Source organism: Temnothorax longispinosus, chromosome 12 (assembly GCF_030848805.1).
Source record: "Temnothorax longispinosus isolate EJ_2023e chromosome 12, Tlon_JGU_v1, whole genome shotgun sequence".
In the NCBI taxonomy this organism is placed as follows: domain Eukaryota; kingdom Metazoa; phylum Arthropoda; class Insecta; order Hymenoptera; family Formicidae; genus Temnothorax; species Temnothorax longispinosus.
This window is the reverse complement of record NC_092369.1, coordinates 7,989,548-8,014,154: the sequence shown is the minus strand read 5'-3', so window position 1 is coordinate 8,014,154 and position 24,607 is coordinate 7,989,548. Positions and strand designations below refer to the sequence as shown.

Genomic DNA, 24,607 nt, shown 5'->3' with positions numbered 1-24,607 from the left:
AAATGAACTTCTAAAGAATTCATTTGATTCGACTTCGTGACTTTGCGTGATATTACCCCCGCAGTAAGATTAAAGCGATATTGACACGACAGCAACGCAGCGAGAAGCACGCGATGTCCAGTAGTGGCGATAGATCATCCTTTTGCCAGGCTGCGCCCCTAACTTTCGGTCGGGCTTTAAACTATTTTGACAAGAGTGACAAGACATATTCGCGGAACCCCGCACAGCCTCGTGTAATGCTTTAAATTGGTGTTTCTCAAAGTGGAGCGCGCGGATCTCGAGGGATGTTTCTTGGCTTACGCGCGAATCATCTGTGATGCGTTGCATTAACTGAAAATTTTGTATAATACAATACATGCATGATAAAAGAGAATTAATGTTAATTGTTTAATGCATTTTAACTGTAACTTTTTAAACGATTAGTAATTACAATTAGTTACAACATAATCGATATTTTCCCATAATAAAATTATCCGATAAATATATAATTTTAAAAATTGACAGCACTCGCATGCATGGCGCAAAGAAAGCGCCTGAAGTTTCGCGATCACTTAAAAGAGCAGCGGGATACATCGCTCCTTGTCCGTTTAGTAATTAGAGGCGATAGTTCGGCAAGATAGTTAAGGTCGTTACCTCTTACTTTAGCCGTTCCGATGTGGGTCAATTTCTTACTTCTCCGTCCTGGCGACTTTGCGGAGGCGCCTCACGGAAAACTCGCGAAACCAATTTGATAATATCGTTGCTCGCGCGCCGCTACGCTTCCCCCATGGTCATGGCTGCAGAAACAATAAAATTACACATATATATACACACACACGTACACGACACACACATGCGTGCGGATGTGAGCAAGCGAGCTGCGCTCGCGAAGCTCCTGGGACAGCCTCGCCGTCGTCGTCGTAACCGTTTTCTGCCTTTCGTCTTCGAAGCTGCCAGCGGACAGAGATGCCGCGCTGACGCTGAGAAATGGGAAAAGTCACTTTTCTACGTTCCTCTAGGGCCGCTCAACCGCCACGACACGTGCGACCCGAATAGAGATATTGTTTCCGAGATAAATCTGTAATTTTTAACATAAATCTATCTAGTTATAGCTATAAATAAAAAGATATGCATAGACATGTAATAACAAACGATATGTAAATAAGCGGTTAAGAATTGTAATAATATTATTGAATAAACGGAATTATTTTATTTTTTCATAAGAATAACATGTTTAAAAACAATTTTAGAATTGTCTGGTATTTATGGAAGCATTTTATCGAGTTGATAGACTAAAGAGATGCATTGAATTTTCTGGCAGTGTGTCCTCTCTTTCCCATCACAGAGTAAACGTATTCGAGAAACATTACATTACGAAAGTGGTATACCGGGAAAACTCTTTAAAAGAAGTGACAAATGGATGCGTTACGATCTATGAATATTCATCATGTCAGTATGCGGATAACGCGGATGGCGGAACAATGTTTCATTCTTCAAAAGTACATCGCGTCAACGATGAGATGTGGAACACTATGTTAGAGATATTTTGTTGGATTCGATTCGCGAAACTTGTGTGCCAATCAAACTGCAAATCGCTTATCTATTTTGTTCGTTGAAAGCAATCGAGTAAAATACGATTTTGTTGTGGATTGTTATGATACATACATAACAATAACAGGATATAAATTTAACATCAGACGCATTTTGCGAACAATTAAGAGTTTATTGCGGATTTAAATGTATTTGATGGATATAATTTTGACCACTCTGTAATTCGCTATTTTAATAAAACTAGAAATGATTTTTTGTGCGATAAATAAGAGGGAACACAAAAGGGAGGGAAAGGTTTTTCTCTTTTAATTCTAAAGATGCAGGTTAGGTTACGAAGCTTATGAAGCGTTTGTAGGTTTAATTTTGAGTTTGGAAAATTAAAGTACACCATGTCTCCTCTTTGCTTTATAACTTTATAATAATTTCATAATTAATTTTGTTTCTACTTGTTCTTACACAGTAATTATTGGATCGGGCGGGTAGTAGCTCGTCGAGATCTTTAGGATGCCTTAATCACATTTATTAGACCCTGAAAATTCAAGGAGCGTATAAAATTCATACTGGAACTTGGGCGGCCAACAACTCGACGGAACTTCTTGATAAAGATAGCGCTGCTTCCTCGCTGCAATTTCCATAACTGGCAATTTTTAGCGGGCTTGAACGCGCCGACTTATTCTTAACCGTGCGCACTAATTACTCCGGATAAAATAGATGGGTCTCTTTCTTTGAGCACGAGTAAATTATTCACTTGATCGTGGATTTCCGATTGTTTCTTCGCTTTTTTTGTCGCGATCATCCGTAATTAAAACATCAAAATCGAACACTGGCTCCATATAAACACGTAATAGGTCTTCGTTACACGCGGTCACCGGGTTTTTTCCCCCGAAATACTCGGTTCGCCTCGATACACTTCGGTGCATTCAATCAATTCGACGCAGTTCGTTTGTAATTCTGTAGGCTAACAGACGAGCCTCGATACACCCCGCTAGTGCAATTAATCAGTATCCTTGAAACGGCTTTCTCTCTCTTCCTTTCGAATGTATATTTCGGTTTTTCACTCTCTCTTCCTTTCATTCTTCTACCTCTACGCTTCTTTCTCTTTTTTTTCTCTTTCAACCTACAAGCAGCAGGCGTCGAGCGTGCGCTTAACCACCTGTACTTCGAGTCGATGTTTCATACGCAGACGACCCCTTTCTCGACTCGTTTCCTTGAACCCTGGTATATCAGTCATATCGCTAATTGGAATTCGCTCGTGCGATCTACGTAATGTTTCGCGCGGCATACCAGCAATTAAATATGCGTTTAAGGCGCGAACCGTCAGCTATGCCAGGCTTTTACATTAGAAGAAAAGTTTCCGATTTTTCTTTTTCTCTCTTTTTTATGTTGACGGAAGATGCCACTCGTTGCTTATTTAACATATATATATATATATATATATATATATATATATATATATATATATGTCTCGAAAAATTAAATTTGCGAATTTAATTCCAATAATAGTTTTTTTCAAACATCGGAATAAAATAAATGTTTCTACAAATATGATTATAATATCTCCGCAATGTTATTTACTATCTATTACTTATTCTTTATTTAGAATGAGAAAATCTTTTCTTTTTACATCTTCTTTTGTCGTACTTTAAACTTAACTTTCAGTTTAAAAAGATTTAATTTGCGTGAAGAGTAAAAGAAGTTAGCGCAAGTTTAACGCTTTATCATCACGAATGTCGTTGTCATTGGATTTGCATGGAATTATTATAAAAGGAGATTTGTTCGAACGTATTCTTCTTAAACGCAATTATAAGCAATAAATTACATATCTATGGTTCGATAACATATTTCCATTAGCATAAGAGACTAATGTGTGTGCACCGAGGTATAAAGATATAACTCATTATATACATATATATGTATATATTTTTATATATTACGCACACGCACACGCACACACACACACACACACACACATTTTTCTTCACAAGAGAGGCAGGATGCGATACATATACCTCATGAATCTCATGATGCGCGTGTCACGCAGAATAGGTTTCCGCGCTGATGCTTTTTAATTGGCGCGGATGTCATTGCGATTATATGAAAATAAAATGCTCATTACAAGCACAGATTTCCATTAGTTGGAACTGTTTGCAATGAATGTTTACTAGAGCTTGAATAATATGCTGGTAAACATATGTGTCCGATGTTTTATGTATTTTATGCTTACTTTTTCACAGCGCTGATAATTTATATCCATGACATTTTACAACTGCCGTGGGATATATTAATGTTTTATCAATGTCGCAATAAAATTGATAAGTGGAAATTTGCAAAATAAAACCGATATAACAAGGCGAAGTTTTTCTTCGCTTAAATTACATTACAAATTGAAAGATAAATCTTCTTGAAGAAATAACATAACTGCGGCTTGATATTGAAAAAGAATTGAATGTTACATGTTATGATTATGAAAAAATGAAAAATCTATATTGTAATGTTACATATCACTCATTGTTATAACATTAAAACTTATATGAAAATATCAGATTAAATACAAAATGTAAAAATATCCGTTAATTTTACTTTATAGACACATTCAAGCGCAGACATATATACAATACTTTTGTATTATTAGATAAATTGAATTATATTGTTTATGTAGCTATAATACATTGGAAATTCGTTGGAAATTTATGGCAATTTTATGCTAATAGAGACAAATTGAAACTCGTAAAGCTGTGATTTGTAGTTATATGTTTACATTAACAAATTTAAATTTACGTTGAATGATTTTTTATTCTAACGCGTCCTCTCGCAAAATGTCACGAACGCTCGTGCCTCGGACTAATCCGCTGATCAATCCGATCACGGTACTCCGGCCGTCACGTAAGTGCATGTGCTGTAAGTACTCAACGTGCACAAGTATTCACCATCTGCACGTGCATCTCGAAATCAACCGGGAAACGAACCTGAAACTGTGGTGGTGCGGTCGCGGCGGTGGCGCACGCGCTACCAGATAGCGGGAGACGAGGGATGGTTTATCTCTCCGGCGCCATAAACGTTGCAGATATTATGGATAGTGGACTGAGTTACGGGCCAATATTTCTTCGTAATTATTCTACGCTCCTACGTAACGGGAGAGATAGCATCGCGGAGAGGAACCAGGTATAAGGGCGCTTACGCCGCGCCACCGCCTTCCTCTCGGATCCTCGTCGGGCCATCCTCCCTTTGCGCCACGTCCGAATTTAGATCCTGTTTTTTACTACCACCCTCGTACGTGATATCGGATTTTTTCCACGACCCGCGATCAGCGTAGTCGATTTATCGGTGTCGTTTGTATATGCTTTACCGACGGCCTCGTCTCGTGCATTGTTTTATCCGCTCCGTCGTCGTCGCGATCGGAGAAAAAACGGAAAAAATGAGAAGCGTAAATCTATTTTAAAGAAGTTTGTTTCGATTTTCGAATATTGTGCAACATTGACACTTGTAATTATCACAATTACAGCAATTCGAAAATAATGTTTTGTGATATACATATTATCTATTCATTAAAATCGTGCGATCATTTTGCACAATGATTTATGCAGTTTTTTACATAAGACGTTCTGCGCATATATTAAATCCAAAGTGATTTGATGGCTCTATGAAAAAATATTGAGAATTGGAGCAACTATCGAAGAATAACTAACATTTGTACGCGAAGAGTCTCATCGGCACTTATCGCCATTCTAGAAAGATTTTTCGACGATGTTTCCGCCAAGCGTTCATTTGTAATGAAAGTCGTAAATGAGGGGAAAAGAATACTCCAGGATAATGAAGGCTATAGATAGCAAGGAGTTTGCGCGTAATTGTTCACAAAAGTGTTTTTCTTTTCTTCGCGAATCGACCGGCGAAGGAGGTTCGCCGAAGTTAATTCCTCATTATTTCGCTATCTTTGGCGACGATTAACGAGGCGCCCCGTAGGACTAAAATTGCTACAGAAGGCCGGCGATTAGATTCAAAATACTCCCTGGAAGATCTACGTATTATTCTTCTAACGATAAGTTATATACGGAGTCTTGCGCAACAGTGTTTCTTCAATTTCTGCGCAATCGTCTAAATGATATCTTATCTCCAATCTCGGCTTTGGAATCATACAAATCTGACGGTCGAATTTTATCATTAAAGTTTTTTAAGGGGAAAATTGTGATTTTTAAAAATAAAATTAAAGAAAATTATGGACACACCAACTTATAATTTATAATTAATTATATTATTTATAATTAATATTGCAATATAGTAAGCAATATATTAAATAATATTATTAAATATCCATTCTCACAGAAAATTAATCTTCAGAAGTAAATTGCAAACTACGTAAATTTTCCCTTTAACGTTTGTTTCATCTACATGACTTTTAAACACAATTACATGCTTTTTCTTCGTAATGTTTGTCTGTTTGTACGCGCAATCAAGTTTTCCGCGTTTATACTTTTCACTTGCCCGTTCTAGAAATAGCTTCGTTCAAACCTCTATCCAATTATATTCTCATTAATTAAACTCGATTACGTTATCAATTTTAGTTGATTGCGAATGCCACATCTGATGACGAGTGTTTTAAAAGTCGGGAAAAATTTGTTTTTGTCTGATTATCTGAATGTAGCTCGTTATTGTAACGGAGCGTTTACCACCGATTACGTGCGCATCGAACTCCGAGCTTCTCGTATCTGCAACATGAAATTGTAGCAACAATAACGCTACGAGTTAGCCGGCGTTGTTATCAATGAAAAGACGCTTTCCAAAACAAAACCACAACGTATAACTTTGTTCGTTCCGCACTATTGTATCGGGTTATTACCAATCGATGGAACAATAGAATAATCTGAATTAATGAAAGTATTTCTGAATGTGGATAATTATTTTGTGATCGCAATTTTGAATTTATTTGCCGAACAAATTTTCTCGAGTAAATCGCCTGATTTTTAATTATAGACAATAGAGCGGCCGGATTTTTTCGGATTATATTTCGTGCAGTATGGTAAAATACATGACTACTGCAATCGTTCAATTAAAAAACTTTTTAGAAGAGTAAAAATTATTTAGATAAATGCCGGCCGAGCGTTTTAGGTAAATATATAGATTACTTTGCGAGAATGATCGCGTTTACATTCAATTCATGGATTTGTTATTTTTGTTTTATTTTTTAGTGCCCAACGCACGCAAACGAAGTCGTTTCGCGAAGTTTGGCTCAAAAGATTCGATTGCATGCGGTGCGGGCTATTTTTTCCGTGTTGAGCTTTTCCAAAATGAAATACTATGGCCAAGTTTAATTGGAAATATTCGATCGCGTTTGTATTAGCACACACCGCCACGGAAATATAACATAAAATGCTATTATAAATTTTATCTTGAAAAACACATTTAACTCCTTCGGGATTTCGGCTAAACATTATCTATTTGTTAATACGTAATTACAAGTTTATAGTACGCACGATATTCTTATACCGTATACTGCAATGAGATAATTAAGTGGGAAATTACATATTACATTTGGCGGATGTTTCTCGCGGTAATGTGAATAAAATCGGCACACATTTACACACAAGTATAGCTACCATTCTCTGATACGCGTGTTATTATATTTATATTACTATAATAAATACAAAATTGATCGAAAGTGTTTCAATAATTCGAATTAGAGAACGGCTGATTTATTCTACTAAAAAGATCTTGTTACATATCGAGAGAGAAACACGCATACTAGAATATGCATATTTTTATTTTTACGTTTTACAATTTATTTAATACGTGTAAATATCATTGAACGTTGTGTTCAAATTATATATATTTGTGCTTTCAGGATGGTCCGCATGATCGGCGATGAATTCCTCACGGAGGAGCGGGACCGAAAGTACTACGCCGATCACTACACATGCTGCCCACCACCTCTCTTCATCATCCTCATCACCCTCGTGGAGGTGAGTAGATCGAGTTATCCTACCTCGTAACGAGCACGCGGCATACGCCGGATAATACGCGTGCTTATCTGCTTTTTGCTATTCGATCCTCACGTTCTCGATCGTGATTATAATACAATTTTTTACGAGATTATTTATGCGCACAAATTTAAACGACGACTACTACAATTATTAATTGCTTATTAATCGCGTTTATTAATACGTGACATTTTCTTTTACCTTTAGTCTTTCATTAGTTTTTGGATAATTTGTTGCTGCCACGTCTGTTATAGTTGTTGAGGTTTCAGATATTGAAGTTTATAATTTATAACGAGCTTAGAGATACTTACTTCCCGTTTAGCCTCCAAATTTCTGTATGTTGTACTTACGTCTGCTTTGCAGATATAGCGAGCATTTTAATTAAAAATACGTACGTGACGAGATTTATATAGCATTCACGCGAATCTTTACGTTACTTTCGCAATTTTACGAACCTTCTTTTCTCATTTGTATATTACCTACGCTTTTAATTGCTTGGTGTGCATTAATTGCGACAATCTTCATTTCTCTAACGTTCCATCGTAGATTCTCATTTCTTATGTACGTACGTTTACGATATCGTATTACATGTTCAAAGATTACAGTTTGCCTGGAGGGAGCAGTCTAATATTCTTTGTGGTCAAAGAGTTAACCGCGCCTGTAAAAGAGTCACGCACGCTCGCCGTGCGCGTCGTCGTTCCCCATTATTTTCTACATTTTCGCCTAGATGAATAAGTGAAATAATCGTCTCTCGTCTGTAACGAACGCGCCAGATATTTACGCACATTACCTTTTGATCCCCTGACTAATATCCGTTTTGAGACCGTCTTATCTGTTTCTTGTTTTTTTTTCGTCCCCGCGCGTACTAATGATCATTCTTTCACCCCTCTTTTTCTCTTTTTTTTCCCCTTGTGACACGCGCGGCGTGAAGATCTTCGGGACAGATTTATTCTGCCGACCGACCTCGTTAGGCGGCGATTTTAATCTTCCGTAAAGTAATTCGATACTCGTAAGCCACCCTCGTTAAAAGCGCTCTCCGATACGGGCGAACATCTTGATGCGCAATAATGCTAATTAAAATTGCGACAGGTTATTATGTCATGGCTTGGGCGTCCGATGGTGTGCTGTTATAAATATTGATTTAATAGAGATACGCGGTAGCATCAAAGGACGGCCGGTACGCGCGCACACGTATATCGGGTCATTATAATAAAAGCGCACTCACGTGCGAATCTCTCCTCTAAATTATTTTTGTTAGATTCTGCAGGCCATCAGGAATATAATGAATACACATAATTACTCCACTCTCATATTATGACCTGGCGCACGGTAAAATTTTAATGAAAACTGTATTATAGAAACGTTTATATTGAGCGTTTCGGCAGCATGGGAAATGAAGCGTTTGTATTTTTAAATGAGCTCGATACGCTTCGAAACTCGTTGCGCAATTTTATTACGACGAGCTCGATAACTGTGAGCTTCGAATGTTTAGAGCGTGCACCGATTTATCACTCTTCGACATCCCCTATTCTCGATCTTTTTCTTATCAATGCGTATGATAAAATATGCGATAATTTACGCAAATTACGAATGCAACACTACAGCTTTTTTATGACACGCGATATCACCGTTCCTCCATCGTTTTTTTTGTCTTGTCATCCGTCTTAGCGGAACGAACGGGAAGACAACGTAATTGTCTTCTATAATGAGCGACTAGTGCGGGACTTGCAAAGTCGCATGACAATGTTCCTTTGAGCATCGAGAACGTGCAACCGTGTTTAATAAATTTTTAATGATCACGGTTTGTGCATAATTTACGCGTGGACTGCAGCGCGCGACGTTGACCGCGAACGCACGGACAGCGTTCTCGAAATTCAGATCTGAAGCTCACAATACCATTATTAATATCTCGGGCCGGAATTACGCGCTCTAACTCGCGTATGTTCGTGGTCAGCAATATATTCGTCGTTATAATAATAAAATTAACTCGACCGTAACTAATGCCGAGTTGGACGAGTGAAATGCGAGAGAAAAAAATACAATAAAAAATTTTTTCGTATTGTCTTGTGTAATTTTCACAGGGCATGATTTAGAATTAAAAAAAAAACTCACAAGCTGAATCGTGTATATAATGCTGACGAATGGGTTTTATGACGACTGTCGAGCTAATTTTTTTAATTACGTTATATTATATTATATTAAATTTAAAAAATACAAATTTGAAACTCTATATATCTTTAATCAAAATAAAGAGAAATTGAATGTCTTTTGTAACTAACGAAAATGAAGAGAAGTTTATATATTTATAAATAATTTATGAAAAATATGTTAACTATAAAAGATATTTAATATTGGAAATTGCAAAATTGTAACGAACGACGAGCGCTGCAGTTACTCATGAATTAAAGCTACAGACTAATTAAGTCGGGTTTCAGCCGGCGCGCGGTCCATTTTTCTTAATCGCTCATCGTTTCTTGATACATCGATTGCGCGTGATCGGAGCGCAAGCGTATCTGGTTTGATTGCTCGGTGCGCGAATACTCGCGATCGAAGTGCGCTCGTTAATTAAATCTCCAAGTACCTCCACGGTGTAAACTGCGATCGCGGAAGTGACATGTGCGACCACCGGGATAAGATGCGTCCTGGGGTGTGGTATAAGTGTTCGCGACGTACGACGTGAAAGAGTAAATTGGTATCAGTAAGTCCTCTAAAAGGGTACTTAATTGCTACTGCTCAGTCGTCATATTTTATGATTTAATTTTAATTAAATCGCAAGTATCGCGCTTCTTTTTAGCTCTGTTAAAAGGTTGCGCATTCGTAATTTCATCCGGAGGCTAAAATTGGATTTTAACTCGCAGTAAGCAAAATGCAAATGAATTAGGAACAAAGAGAAAAAGAAGACTTTGCGACATTGCCAATGAGTAAATTGAGTTTGTTTAGATATGGAGATATTTATATAATTTTTAAATATTTTACCTGTTTTTAGGGGCTCTTTTTTTATTAATTTCTTTGAAGTCTCGCTTTTGCGAGCTATCCTGTCATATTGCACGAAGTCAGGGAGGAAAAATCATTCCTTTCGTTCGCTCGCAGTTCGCTATGAACTTTGTGATTCGCCAGTCAAAGCATTTTTCGTTAATTAAATTCCCAGGTATTTTGTGTCGTAAGCATTGATGCTGGTGATATACCCGGATTGCCGCGAACGAGACGCATGCTTTGTCGTTGGAAATTGCAATCAAGGAAAATTCGTAATTTTAGATAACTTAAGATAATTTATTCTCCGCAACTATACACGCATAAAGTAATAGTGAAGTTCAATAATGTTACGGGAATCCACGACGGTATAAATAATGCTAAACATCTCGTCTTTGTCAGGACGAATTAAAGACGTAATAAATATTAATTAGATCGCGACGTAATAATGAAATTCCAATTTATGACACGCGCGATTACAGGATGCGTCTATTAACTTCATTCGAAATTCCTTTATACTTATATCAGATTATTATTATTTCAACGTATAAAATTAAATAAAAAATGCAAATAACATCGAATGACTTTATCTATATGCATGGTACGCGTACATCAGCTGCGACTGTAGTTTATTTGTCAAGGAATTCTGCGTTAATTAAATCTGCAAGTATCGTAAGTGCAGCGTGGAAAGCGATCCCGGAAGCGTCGAACCGCGCACTGCTACCGGATGGTTGCGCCGTATACCGGCACGCGGGATAAAGCGTCCGCCTCGCTATCTCGTCCGCCGCGATGAGTACAGGAGGGGGACGAGAAGCTGTAATTTTAAACGGCTCACGGTTAATACTCATTAGCGACTGGGTTAATACATGAATTACATGATTCACGCACACTAGAGATTGTCACATTCGGTTCGATTCTAATTATAATTTATCGCTCGTACGCGATCTTCCCACCTGACTTCCGCCTCGCTCGTACCCGTAAAAGCTCGCGTCACTCGCGATGGTGCGCACGTACCTATACGTATTGGCCAGCGACGTGAATGTGCGTGGATTTTTGAAACATAATTCGCGATTGTACGTTTTATTTTATATTATTTGATATAGCATTATTACACACATTGGTACTTTACATCTTTTTCATTAGATGCTTTCTACGTTTTCTCTTTACCAGGTGAATTTGAGCGACATATTGAAGATTTGTTGTTTATGGCTCATTTGTACAGTTTCGCCTTTAGTTTATCATGATCCGGAATCTGGTTCTATTAAAATCGAATTTGAAAAAGATCAATTTCATGAATATTCATGATACACGCTAATCTCTGTGCAATATAAAGCTTATGTTTTATTCTTTCTCTTTAAAATTGCGATAATTTTCTAATTTTCTAGCAAATACTATGAAAACTGGTCGGTAGTAATGTACATAGGTGTAACTTGTCAAGCAGTATACGTATATGGTATGCATGCGTTGGTAATACATTCCGGCTTGCGTAGATTATAAGCGGCGATTTAAACACGAGTTATCCCACGTTACAAACGAGCCGAACGATTATTACTTATGCGCGACGTATCATAATTTCCGTGACTATACTATTTTTCACACTACAACATCATCGAAATAAAATCAGCTATTAATTTTCCGCTCGGTCGGTCGCCCAATGATGACTTGCGAGAGATTCCAGAGATAGTAAAAGTGGAAAGTAATATAGATAAAGAGAGAAGCGACGATATTTGTAAATCAAAGAACATCCGCGTTTTTACAAAATCTTGGAAATGTGCTTTTTTTCGAATAAATGCAGGAAGCAAATAACTTCGCGGTTGACTTATCTACTTCGTAAAATTACTTTTCAGTGATTAATCCAGAACGTTAGATTTGCATAAGGGTTACCGGTTACATAACGCAATTTATAGAAAGCTATTGCAATCATAGTTGCATCGAATTATTAACATGTGAATAATTTTTTTATTTCACGCTGTCATCGTCCACGCGGAATGCCATTTCCCTTTACTAATTGGAATCTTCTTTTCAAGAAAGTTTAAGCACAAATCAATAATAGACAGCTACTTCACTAATTAATGCTGATTATATTCTCTCCATTATTAGATATCACTTTTGTATCCCGTGGCAAACTCTTCCTTTCATCATTCGTTTCTCGCTTGTTGTTTGCTTTTGTAGCCCTTTGTAAAACCAATTAATGACTTATTCACGTTTTCATCACACCGCCTATTGTAATCGACAGTGCTTTTATTATTTGTTTACATGCACCTTTAAAAATTGAAACGTGAGAATACAACCTGTGTATAAAGGAAAAAATATAGCTAACAGACTCTAGCAAAAATTCAAGTTTGTTTTGAATTAATAGAAAAATTGTGTATATTGCATTTGGAGATATTTTTACCGATAGAAAGATATTTTCGTTCTTTAATCCACAATATTAAGTCCAAAGACGTATTTTTGTAAAATTACTAGGCATTTATTGATTTACTTTTAATTAGTGTTGCGAATCAAAATCAGATCCTATTTTGACTAGATTCGTTCTTGAAAATGCACTGCAGTTTTACAACTATGCGCACATAGAAAATATATTGTTTACGCGATAACTACCGTTGTTCGTTTCTACTCTGTTCGCTTACCACCATATTTCGCGGCAATGAGCACGGCGCGAACTTTTATCTCGGCCGTCGGTGATGTATGGTCCTGGCGTCGCGACGCTCGCGCGTCGTCTCGTGTAGATCCAAGGTGGTCCATAGCTTCACTTGACGTCTCTTTCCTTGCGCGGGTGAGTCTCTCTCTTTTCTGAAACTTCCTCAGTCGTCTTTCAGAGTCTTCTGCGGCGCTTCTCGCAGATATAGCTTCGAGCAGATTGGAGTAAAATTTATGTATGACATTTCGTTTATACGCTTTACTGTTTTATTTTTTAAAATTATGTTCCCAAATTTATATTTCTAAGTTATCTAGTTCGTTTAATTTTCTCAAGTGTAATATCTGTTTGGCATTTGCATGAGGAATTTGCATTGGTAGACGTTCCCCTTTCAAACCCTTGTTTTGCATATCTTCGGCGATGACCCTGCACATCTTGGTGGTCGCTCCTTCTGAATGCGCATCCACGTCGACGGCGAGTGCAAGGCTAAAGGCGCAAGGCGTTTATGTATTTAGAATGTAAGGGAGAACGTACCTTGTAAGGGGGAAGGTCGATTGTAAGGGAGAAGAACTTCCGTTTTGTCTTATCTTCTTCTGCCTTCTCTTGGCGAGGGGTGGACACCCATCGTTGTTCTGCCTCGCCCCTATCCACCAGACATTCGAGAGTTTCCGCGAATAAATGTGTATTTGTTTTGTCGCGCGGTACCGTGTAGCAAAAGGAAAGTTGTTCCTCGGGTTCCGCGTGAATTTCCGTCCGCTTTTCTTCTTCGCGCGACCCGCGCGCGTTTATTTTCTCGATTGCACGACTGTTACATATATGTACGGGATGTCTCTCTTGTTGCGAGATATACTTCTCAGGAATGGATTCGGAACTTTGTAACAGCGAAGAGGCTCGTACAAAGATGCGCCCAAGTTCTCATTTTGTTTGGATTAGTTCTTTTTTTATGCCGAAAGATTTGATATAAAAACAGTCGTTGATCCAATTATCCCCTCGTCTTTAAGAGCAGCATTCTAAATGACTACCTTGCTCTTGAATATACAGCTGGACACGCCCAATCGTAGATTGCCCAACGCGTTCGCAAATTCCAGACATTCCACGGATTCATTGACTATCATCTTTTATACGGTGAATATTTAAAGCAACTTTGAATTTTTCATTCGATGTAAAATATAGAAAATATTTCGTTATCGAATTATACTCAACATTTTTTTTTATTTCTGTGGATCTACCGACTTATAAATATGTAAAATATTTTTAACGTTTTATGTTATTTATGCCATTATTGGTAGAATTATAGGTTTAGGCGTATTTCACATTAAATGATAAATTATTCTTATATTAATATCGAGTATTATATCCAGTATGTTATAACGAATGTAATATCGACTATTTATATTTATCGAAATCTCGTGCTAAATCTTCTTTCGCGTAACTCTCGTAGGACCGATTTAGCGCGCGCACGTTCTTTCGCGAACGCGAGGAATTATGGACGCGCATACCTATCCGAGTAGAGAGAGAGAGAAAACGAAAAGAAAAACGAAACGGAAAGACTCTACTGCCTCTCCTCTTTCGGAGCAGCTCGGAACAGCAGGGGAACCGGTAATCTTTCGTGCGGAACCGGCCTTTATTTCTAGCTGTCGCATATTTTCGCCTGCGACGCGTTCGAGCAAAGGGGCGTCGACGAGTCTGTGCCTTCTCTCCGCTTCGCGAATCGATAATCTCGATCCTCCGTTCGTTCTATACCGTGGCAGCACCTTTTCTTCTCTTCTCCCCGGTTCCTTGCTCCCGTGATGTCGCGCGGATGCACGGTTATCTAAATAACCATGAGGCTTTATCGACCGATACTTCTCTTTTTCTTATTCTCTCTTTTTCTCTTTCTCTTCCTCTTCCTCTTTATCTCGGCAACGACGAGTTGTACTTTACACCGCCGTGAAATGCCTCTTCACACTCGCACGTGTGATGTCGTCGAGTTCCCGCGGCCTGTACTGATAAAAGCCACACCGCGCGTTAAGCCGCATCGATTTTTATGGACATTACGCGCATTAGCTTGTCGGTCTCGCGACAGGTTGTCCACTGAAACTCGAAGATACGGCATCAAACGAGAGTGATATCGAGCATACAACATTTAGTTCGAAACATGATGAGGCTTGGAGTTTGGTCTGTCAAATATGAAGGCAAACAGAGTTTCATTATATAAAAAAACTATGATAGTACGCGCGTGATAATAATATTCGTTTGACATAAAGACAATTATGACAATACATTTTGACATAAAGCTTCCTTTCTCTCGTGTAATGACAATTAACTATTCCATAAATTCATTTCCATAAGCACTAACTGTAACATTAAAATCGTAATTTAAAATAATTACCTTTTTTTCTAATAGGAGTGAAAGGACAAAAAATTAATAGAATATTAGCTAATAATTTGTGACATGATAGCCTTATGTTTAATTATATATAAGTAACTTATATAAAAGTACAACTTATAAACGAATGAAGCTTTGTCGCGATCCTTTAATGATCGTGTTTCTCCGCATTAACTGACGTAAAACTGTAAAGTTAATAGAATCGATAGGATATAACGTATTGATAGACACATCGCGCGACCTGGAAAACCGACAGAGTAACCGGAAACTGGGCGATCTTGAGATAAGATGCCGGATATTACGAAGACGTCAAAGTAGCAGGTCCGTTTCTCTCTCCTCTCTTTATGTTCAACGAGAAGGAACCTGCAACAAACCTCTAGCCATTGCACTTTGCTGCCGTTGCCTATCTCTACCTTAATAGCAAACACACACCTACTACTATCTTGCTCTTCCGCCCACCCTTTTCCGTGCTTAACTACTCACCGGCTGAACTAACGTCGTTACGCTGAAACGATATTATGAAAGGGAACAGCGATGCTCTAGGAACGGCCCCCGCAAATTGCGGACGTATACAAATATTACGCAATTATTTGAAACATCGGGAAGACGCCGTTGCCGCATCGACGACATTCACGAGAATCGACGACGAAACATTTGTCGCAACGTTCGACGAAAATGTTCGCGAAATGTGACGGCATGCGAAACAGTACGGTGAATAAGCGAAGAAAGCGTAATTTGCGTAGTCGCAAATCCGATCGAGAAATTCGCGACTCAACGATTGGGATGCCGGCGCTGGAAAAATGAAGGAAAAGCAGATATATAAAAGATTTGGAGGGAGAAGAAGTACATACAGCGAGCAATTCAATTATAATCTAATAAGAAATTGCTCTATATAGAATAAATTGATCCAATTATATAAGAAAAGAAACTTGTTCTGGATGATTTTAATTCATGGAATGATGGCCTATAGTTCGGATAAAGCAAATTTTATTTCAAGAATTTATGTAGTGTTTAGAATGTTGAGATGGTAGCGTAATTGATTGCACATAATATTACATACTATTAATCGAATGGTCATTAATTTATACACTGAGAAAAAAAATTGTTAATCTCAAGAAATATTTAGTACGATACGTTCAACTAAACATTTTAGTTAGTTAACTAAATATTAGTTGTTTCAACAATTTATTTCGTTTCTTTAATTAAGAATTAATTGATTCAACTAATGTTTAGTTAACTAACTAAAATGTTTAGTTGAACGTATCGGACTAAATATTTCTTGGAATTGACAAATTTTTTTTTTCTGTGTAGTATAATAATAATTGTATTTTTTAAATCTTAATAGTACAGCAGCGTTTGATTCGTCTTTTGATTTCGATTTTGACGATTCTCAGCACGTGTTACTTGAGAGATGAAGAAAATCTAAGCTCGAGGTATTCAGGCATTATTTGAAACAGCCAGGCGATACATGGCGGATATGAGAAGTGAGAAGAGACGAAATTCGAGACTGTCTGCAGTGTAGCTGAATCTCCTGGACGTCCTCGGAAATCCTGCACAATCCCTCGTGAACACGTATATTCCATCGTTCCCTCCACGACCGATTCGATTGGTTCTCGGTTGAGCTTGCTTGTTGTTAACCATCACTAACACAATTTGAGCAGAAATTGATTACATAATACGATTCTACTTCTCTAATCGTTTCTGTCGGATTTATGATAAATCTGGTGTCATAAAATTAGAAATTTCGACATTATAAAGTGCTTGCTAAAACTGAATTTTATCTTTTCCGAAAATCTATCTATGACGTGTGACTGTAGAGACTTTCCATAACAACACGGTGTGCACAGTTCTTATATATTTAAGCTAATACTCCATCCGTATATCATTTCCTCATCTGCCACTCGCGATCACAGTTCCCTTTAATTTAGCGAAAGTCATTCGCGGATGATGTACTCGCACAGTTTGCTTCACACGTGCGATTTTACTTTCGTGTGCGTGTTTAATATGTATGATCGTAATATACTAGACTATATTAATTTATAATAATACTGCACAGTATTATTGCTTTGAGTGTAAATCAACCTACGTATGCAGATTTCAAGATATGTACTTAATCCTCAAATGCATTACATGGTCAGCTGATAACAGCGTACTAAAATTCGTATGAAATAGTTAGAAATATATTTTATAATCTGTTGGGAATATAAGTTTTGAGAAAAATGGTACGAGAGAGCGTATGATTAAAGATAACTTTTTCATTCTGGGTATAAAGGTTACGTACATCTAATCTTTAAACGCGTATTGCACCAGAAAAATGCTGACGTACATATAAGAATCGATTCGAGAGTCATGAAAGGGTCAATTCCGCATTGACTCCAGCAAGGTTGAGCATCTTCTATAGATTCGCATGACGAGCTCGATCTATTCCGCTTATTCGTTTCGCGGAACTTGATTCGCTCGCGCAAGAGGTTGCGCATGCATCTCCGAGCGCGAAATACGCATTGAACACACGCCGCGCGCCGCGAGAAGTCACCTACGTGCATGCAGATACGAGCCCGCTGCAACTCGTATCTATAGATATATATATATATAGGACCCTTCAAAATTCAATTCCGCGACTTCGCGTACTCTGTTCGGTCCCGCGATACTCGACCGTCCTCTCCGGGGAATTAAATTTCCATCCGCTTTTCGATCGCATTGCCAGAGAGAGGTCAGGCCGAATATCTCGCGCACAAACGTTCGCGCGAGAACGCGGCAGCCGATCGCGGATTATTATTTGGTGGTTGACCGCTCACGAACGAGATCCCTCCATTCCTCCCGAGCGCAATATTGAGATGTAACTAAATCATCTCTTCTATCTCGCCGTGCATCCCATTCGCCCCCGTTTGCCGGTGTGAAAAATATTTAATTCTACATGGATTGAAAGGTTGTTAGATTTCTCGTTATTTATCATCAAATATTTTATGTATTTATTGTGTCACTGATAACGCTCGCATATATACTTTACCTATACATCACATTCAAAAAGTCATTTTTTGATTTTCTAAAAAGATAGTTTATTGAAAAATAATTCAAACTATTATGTCATTCGTTTTTTTCCATATAATTCACGGTCATTACTACATAGACTCACGATTAACATTGCGATGACGATACAGTAAAATATCGTCGGAATTGGCGTTCAAAAATTATGTATACTATATATACAATAACGACTACGTGTGATGTCTTAAATCGTGAAAACATTGACGAAATTACAACGAGCGTATATAGTCGATAAATTTTTACAGCTCCCATTCACATACATACGTATGGCACTTTTCTCACATGCTTGCGGGTATCACCGATGATTTTATCGCTCATTCACAACCGAAAACAAAACGCTTGTATCTACCGTCGTGCAGTTTATGCGGGTATCTTTTTCCCTTTTTTTCGTTTTTTAATAGTTATTCATCGCTCTGCCATGATATAATATCTTCTCCAACGTGCGTACGATTCGATATCTCGCGTTTGGAATGGCTGTATTATTTCTCCTTTTTATCTCTCTTTTCTCCCTCCGAATTGCTACAATCGGAGAGGCGCGGTGGCGTTTTACGCTCGAGCCGTTCGAGCGATTAATCCGCAACTCTCGACGTCCAGGTCTACATACGTACGTGAGAACGGGCGATTTATCCGGTGAGAGCGCGCACTTTCATAACGCGGTATTTCCTTCGACGGCACGCGTATCAATTATTCTATCGCGCATTTATTATTGCCGTGTTGCTCGGTCCAATTATTCCTCGCGACCGCTCAGCGGAATTCGCAATTCTCTCCGCATTCCAAGCATGGAGGAATAAAGCCATGACATGATCGTGCGGTGTGCTGCTTCCTCATCTCTCCGGCCGCATGAAGAGCATATTAGTAGTATTGACATTCGTGCACGTATGTGCTTATATACGTGGAAAATTTATCTCATGTTGCAACTGACAAGATTAGTTTTCGGAATACAAATTTAGCTTTACGTGTCATAAAACTATTAAAAAAAGCTAAACTATTCTATAATTAATTATATCTAAAGAGTGTAATGGATAGAGTATTTAAATAATCTTCTTACATATTTAATGGTATTTCGGAATAAGATTGATAAGCTTTTCCCGTAAGAAAGTCGCTGCATAATTTCAGGAGCGAATACACACTTTTTCTTTTCTGTAAAGGTCCCGGGCTCAGTTGCATAATCACGCGATCGTGATTTTTCAGAAAGATATTCTCGTTCAAGAGTCCCGAGACCCGCGGTCGCGACTTCATAATATTATATTTAACGGCGACGTACGGGTCGTCTATATAAATTTCCGCTGATTACCGCGCGCTCTAATAATTTCGCTCGCTAAGCGGAATTCGTAGCTGCGCGAATTTCACGAAATTCTACTAGACAGTACGACAGAATGTCTCTCGGCTGAAAATGAAGTTGAGTTAAATTTTCATCGCGCCACTGACGATTTTCACCGTATCATGTCGCCAAGCGCCAGAATTTTTGAGGATTCGGATTTCTATTTTAGCGTGTTTTTGTTCCGCGAATTTCTACGTATTTCGTCGCGCGAGAATCTGCGAGCTAAAAATGGTCATATCTTTTTTACTTTTGCTTCATTTGTTTTATCATAGAATAGCATATAAGAAAAGGATATAAAATTTTATATCTATGCAAATTTTATCTCATCGAATTGTAGGATACTTATGCTGGCGAGAAATCAACGAAATTGCTCCGTATAAAATGGTACAGTTTCTTTTAAACGAGAATATAATATGCCAATTTTAAATTATTGCATTATTATTAATGATTTTATGCCTTTTGACATATTTACAATCGAAAAACTTAATCCTTAAAATGCGCTTAAAAGTTACGTAAAAATAGTCTATTCATGGCGTAACTATCATAGGTTTGCATAAATTCTGTATCGGTTTGCATTCTCATCTAGTATAAATTTAATAAATTCGGTTCAAATCACACACATTAAAACACCGCAATATAGCAATAAACGCTTAAATGAGCTGTTTCTACGCATAATGCTCATCGGTTGAATGAGCTCACAGAGCCCAATTATTGCAACTGCAATAATCGCCGTAGTTGATTTGCAACGTAACAACAGTAATATGTAATATGATACTGTAACATACTTGTAATATACTGTAAGTGCACCGCGCATTAATATTCTACGTAAGCCATTGCCATTATTCTATCTTGTCGCGTCATTCTTCCTCAGAGTTTGTAATACACATGTAATATTTTTATCATTAATATCATAAGATGATATTATATTTTGAAGATTACACAGTCGAAGTAATGTTACATATTATAATGTGAAATCGCTTGTATAGATACAGACAACTTTTACGCGTTGCAAAAAATTTAATGAAAAGTTGAGCATCTCAATCCATCGCGGTTGCAGGAAAAAGTCGCGACGCTTTCGGCAAGACGTACGCGCGCGAACGATTTGCGGATCGATCAGTCTCTCTTTTTCTTTTTCGCGAGCGAGTGCCGCACAAAGCCCATCGAATCCAACGAATTGATCAGCTTGACGGCGGTAAACCGGCGCGATAACGCAAAATCGTGGAAAATACGCGAAAAGCCGGGTGAAGCGGCTCGCGCTGAATGCAACCGTGCGATTCCCGCATACATTTGTCGTGCGATAACAGCAATGGTGTACTCCGTTAATGGAACCTATGTACGAGCGATAACAAAACGGGACAACAAAGCACCTACTAGAAAATAACGCATCGCGGAGAAAGAGGAGAGTTCGAGAGGGGAGGATTATTTACGCAGTCGTATGAGCAATTGCAACTGTAGCTACCCATATAGGGTTTTACAGTCGGCCCAATACTGGGCCCGTATAATTAATACTGGCCCAGTATTGGGCCAACTGTAAAACCCTATATGGGTATGTAATAATTGCAACTGCCAATCGTGCAGACGCGGCGCGCACAGGTGTAGGCGCGCGTGCGGTATTTATGCATGCGATTCCGCCGTGGCCGAATATATGCGTGTACGGGATGACACAATATCCAGTGATATCAAATTGATGTTTATTCAAGTGGGCGCAACATAAGCGACAGGCTTAACGGGAGTTGGACCAAGCTGCTATATTGCTACGGATCTTGCCCCGATCCTGTGCGTGCATACGTCTTTCTCGTAGAGAAGGAGAGCCAAACGGGGAGAAGAGGAGAGCTTCTCTCGCAAACACAGTCCGTCTATCCCTCGCCACATGTGCAACATGCCGTTGCCCGTTTAGCTGAATTATGACGTACAAGCTAGATAGATACGTATAGGCGTATAACGCACCCATGTCAGCCGCGTCGTCGCCCCCGGGCGCCCCCTTATAATACATCCAGACGTCAATTTCGCGCGCGGCAACATGAAATGGGTCTTTGGGGAAATAGGCGTATTGTCTGCAAACTTTATGTGCTCTTGCGGGGGGGGGGGGGGCGTCAACCCGCAGCACTGGCGAGCAAAGGCGCATCGCGGATACCAAATATGACCGGCGACATTATTAACCTTTTGACGCGCGCGATATGCATCTATTGTGCGAATTTATTGTGTATGCTATCTGATAAAATGAGAGCGGTGACATCGTTAACCTTTGCCTTTCGACGCGTTATCGATTATGACTATTTATTGCTACGTGAATCGCGTTTCGTCACATTTGAAAAATGTAGGCTACATGCAGTCTCGAGGGATGTAATTGTTATCGACGATTAATGAGATTACATGAAATAAAAATTAACGCAAAATGATTTCGGACTCTCCTGAGCTTGCGTAAAGCAAATCTATATATAGCAGTCATGGAAAACCTTGAAAAATAATCTATCAATTCGTGGAAAGTTGTTTTGTTGTATCGTGTTTTCCGCTCGATATCCGTTAGTCTTGGCTTTATTGAAAAATTAGGTGGATGGATGGATGTTAATTCTGGAACGCTCTGCGAGAACGGGAGGATTAAACGGAATGCGAACAGTTAATCGCGGGATTCACCTGTGTTTTACGGCTGTATCGACGAGTTCCGAGTCGGGGAAAAGCATCAGAGCCAGATGAGGATCAAATGAATATCCGCAAAACGTGCCGATCCGCTAAAAGCGCAAATAAACATTAAAACGCGAAGGATAAATCCGACTGTTTGTAAATGTAACGCACTTTTCGCGCTGGGCTTCCATCGAGATCATGCATCGCGAACTGCGGCATGCGCCCCCCGGCAAATGGATGGGAGCACCGCGGTTATCCTTTTGGCGTCTTTCCAATTTCGATAATCTAATCGCGCAATCATTATTATACTCCATTATTGGCCTCGTTATTTAACGTCTGCTAAATCCCAGGAAACCGCGTCCCGTTTACTCTACTATTTTATCCACTGAAAGGGGAGACTCAAAAAGGGAGGAATTAGAAGAACGCTTTCGAAATGGATAGAACGACGAATTCGTTATTCGGACTATTCGTTTCAGAAAACTTAGCAGAAAATTAATTGCGAGGCATACAATTTGCCAGAATTTATTGAAATAACATACAAACATGGTTATAACGTAAAAAAAACATCCTTCGCTTTTTTTGTTTTATTGATATCAAGTCGAATTGAAATTTTGTGTTACGAAATGTGTGGTGTGTGTTAACACTGTTCGTCACACAGATTGCGCGACAAACATCTTCGGATTAAGCGCACCTTAATCATAGAGATTAGACGCGAGAGAAGCCAATTAAACGCACCCCTCTTGCACAGTGGAGCGAATTGAAGGCGTGAGGAACATACACAATGTCTCGTTTGTCCGCTTCTTCAAGTACGATTTTCTAAGGGCGAAACGAGCGGAACGAGTGGAACGGCGCGGGGGCGTTCTTCAGGGTTTACTTTAGAGTCTCTTCTCTTCGCAGCGAGCTCTTGGGCGAGAAGTAACACGATTTCGGCGCGACGCACGGAGGGCGAAGGTATAAAACGAAGGTTTTCACGAGGGCGTAAGCCCGCTAACGAGCGACAAGCAGCGTCGAGCTACTCGGCGGAAAATGAAAATCTTTTTTAGGCGACGACTAAAACATCGACGTGAGAGACGTTAGATGATGCGCGCGTTATATCACTTTTGCTATAAAAGCTAAGGGCACTATAGATACAAACGGGGGGACGAGTAAGGGAACGAAATTTTAGAGAGCGTTACTCTTATATAGGAGAAGAAAATCGCTTTTCTGGAATGCTACGCGACAGATTTGAAAGCGATGTGATTGTATTTATCTAAAGCGTGTAACTTTTATACGTTAATCGACGAATCCGACTATGTTCAATTGTTAAATAGTAATTTACTTAAGAGGATGTCTATACTCAGACGCGATTCCAGAATCACATTAAAAATAACACTTCGCGAAAAATACGTTATTTTTTTGAGAAACAAACATGAGAAACAAATAAATTATAGAGAATACGGGGACTGTTCTCAGTTGTTTAATATCAGCGTTTTAATCATTGTTTTAAATGGAGTATAAATATATAATTAGAGACTGTGCAGCCGCGTAATAAACAGTAAAAGACAAGAGAGATATTTACGTTTAGTTTAACTGCAATCGTGATCGGAATGCAAGCGAAAAATACGCATTATTCGCTCATGAGCAGTACGCTGAATGACGTAAAATGACTTTTCGACGCTCGCGGCAGGGGCGCGAATTAACTATAAATATTACGTTATAGAAGACAATATTATGAAGTACACGCTTGCATTATCTAACAAAGAACAGTTGTAACGCGTTAAGTTTCAGTCGTTGCTGCAACGTAAATGTAAATGAGACCGTGTATATTGCACGTTTAATATTTTATTTGTTTAGTACATATGAAGATAAATCTGAAAGTCTACAACGTATTAAATAAAATTTTACTCCAAAGTTTTTATTCAGTTTTATTAAAAACGAGAATTTGTTCTAACAATTTTGAAAACATTATCTTATAAGTGCAAACTGTTCTAAGGCAATCAATTAATTGAATGAAATGAATGAGACTTGGAGATATCATAATTTATGCGATCGATCCGAAATGGTATTTTGGTTTCCCTTATAAAATCCAGTGCGCGAAAATGGAAAATAAACACTTTTAACTGCGAAAATCATCTTTTCTGATGCATCGTTTGTGTAAAATA

General features: G+C 38.6%; 1 protein-coding gene across 2 annotated transcripts in view; it reads left to right on the top strand.

The window, feature by feature from the left end:
- The window catches only part of Stet (stem cell tumor), a 365,074-nt gene that overhangs the window by 252,692 nt on the left and 87,775 nt on the right, over positions 1-24,607 (top strand). For both annotated transcript variants that reach the window (XM_071795513.1, XM_071795511.1), the window contains exon 6: positions 7,367-7,484. In XM_071795513.1, coding sequence (XP_071651614.1) covers positions 7,367-7,484 — 118 coding nt within the window. The remainder of the gene's footprint in view (positions 1-7,366; positions 7,485-24,607) is intronic.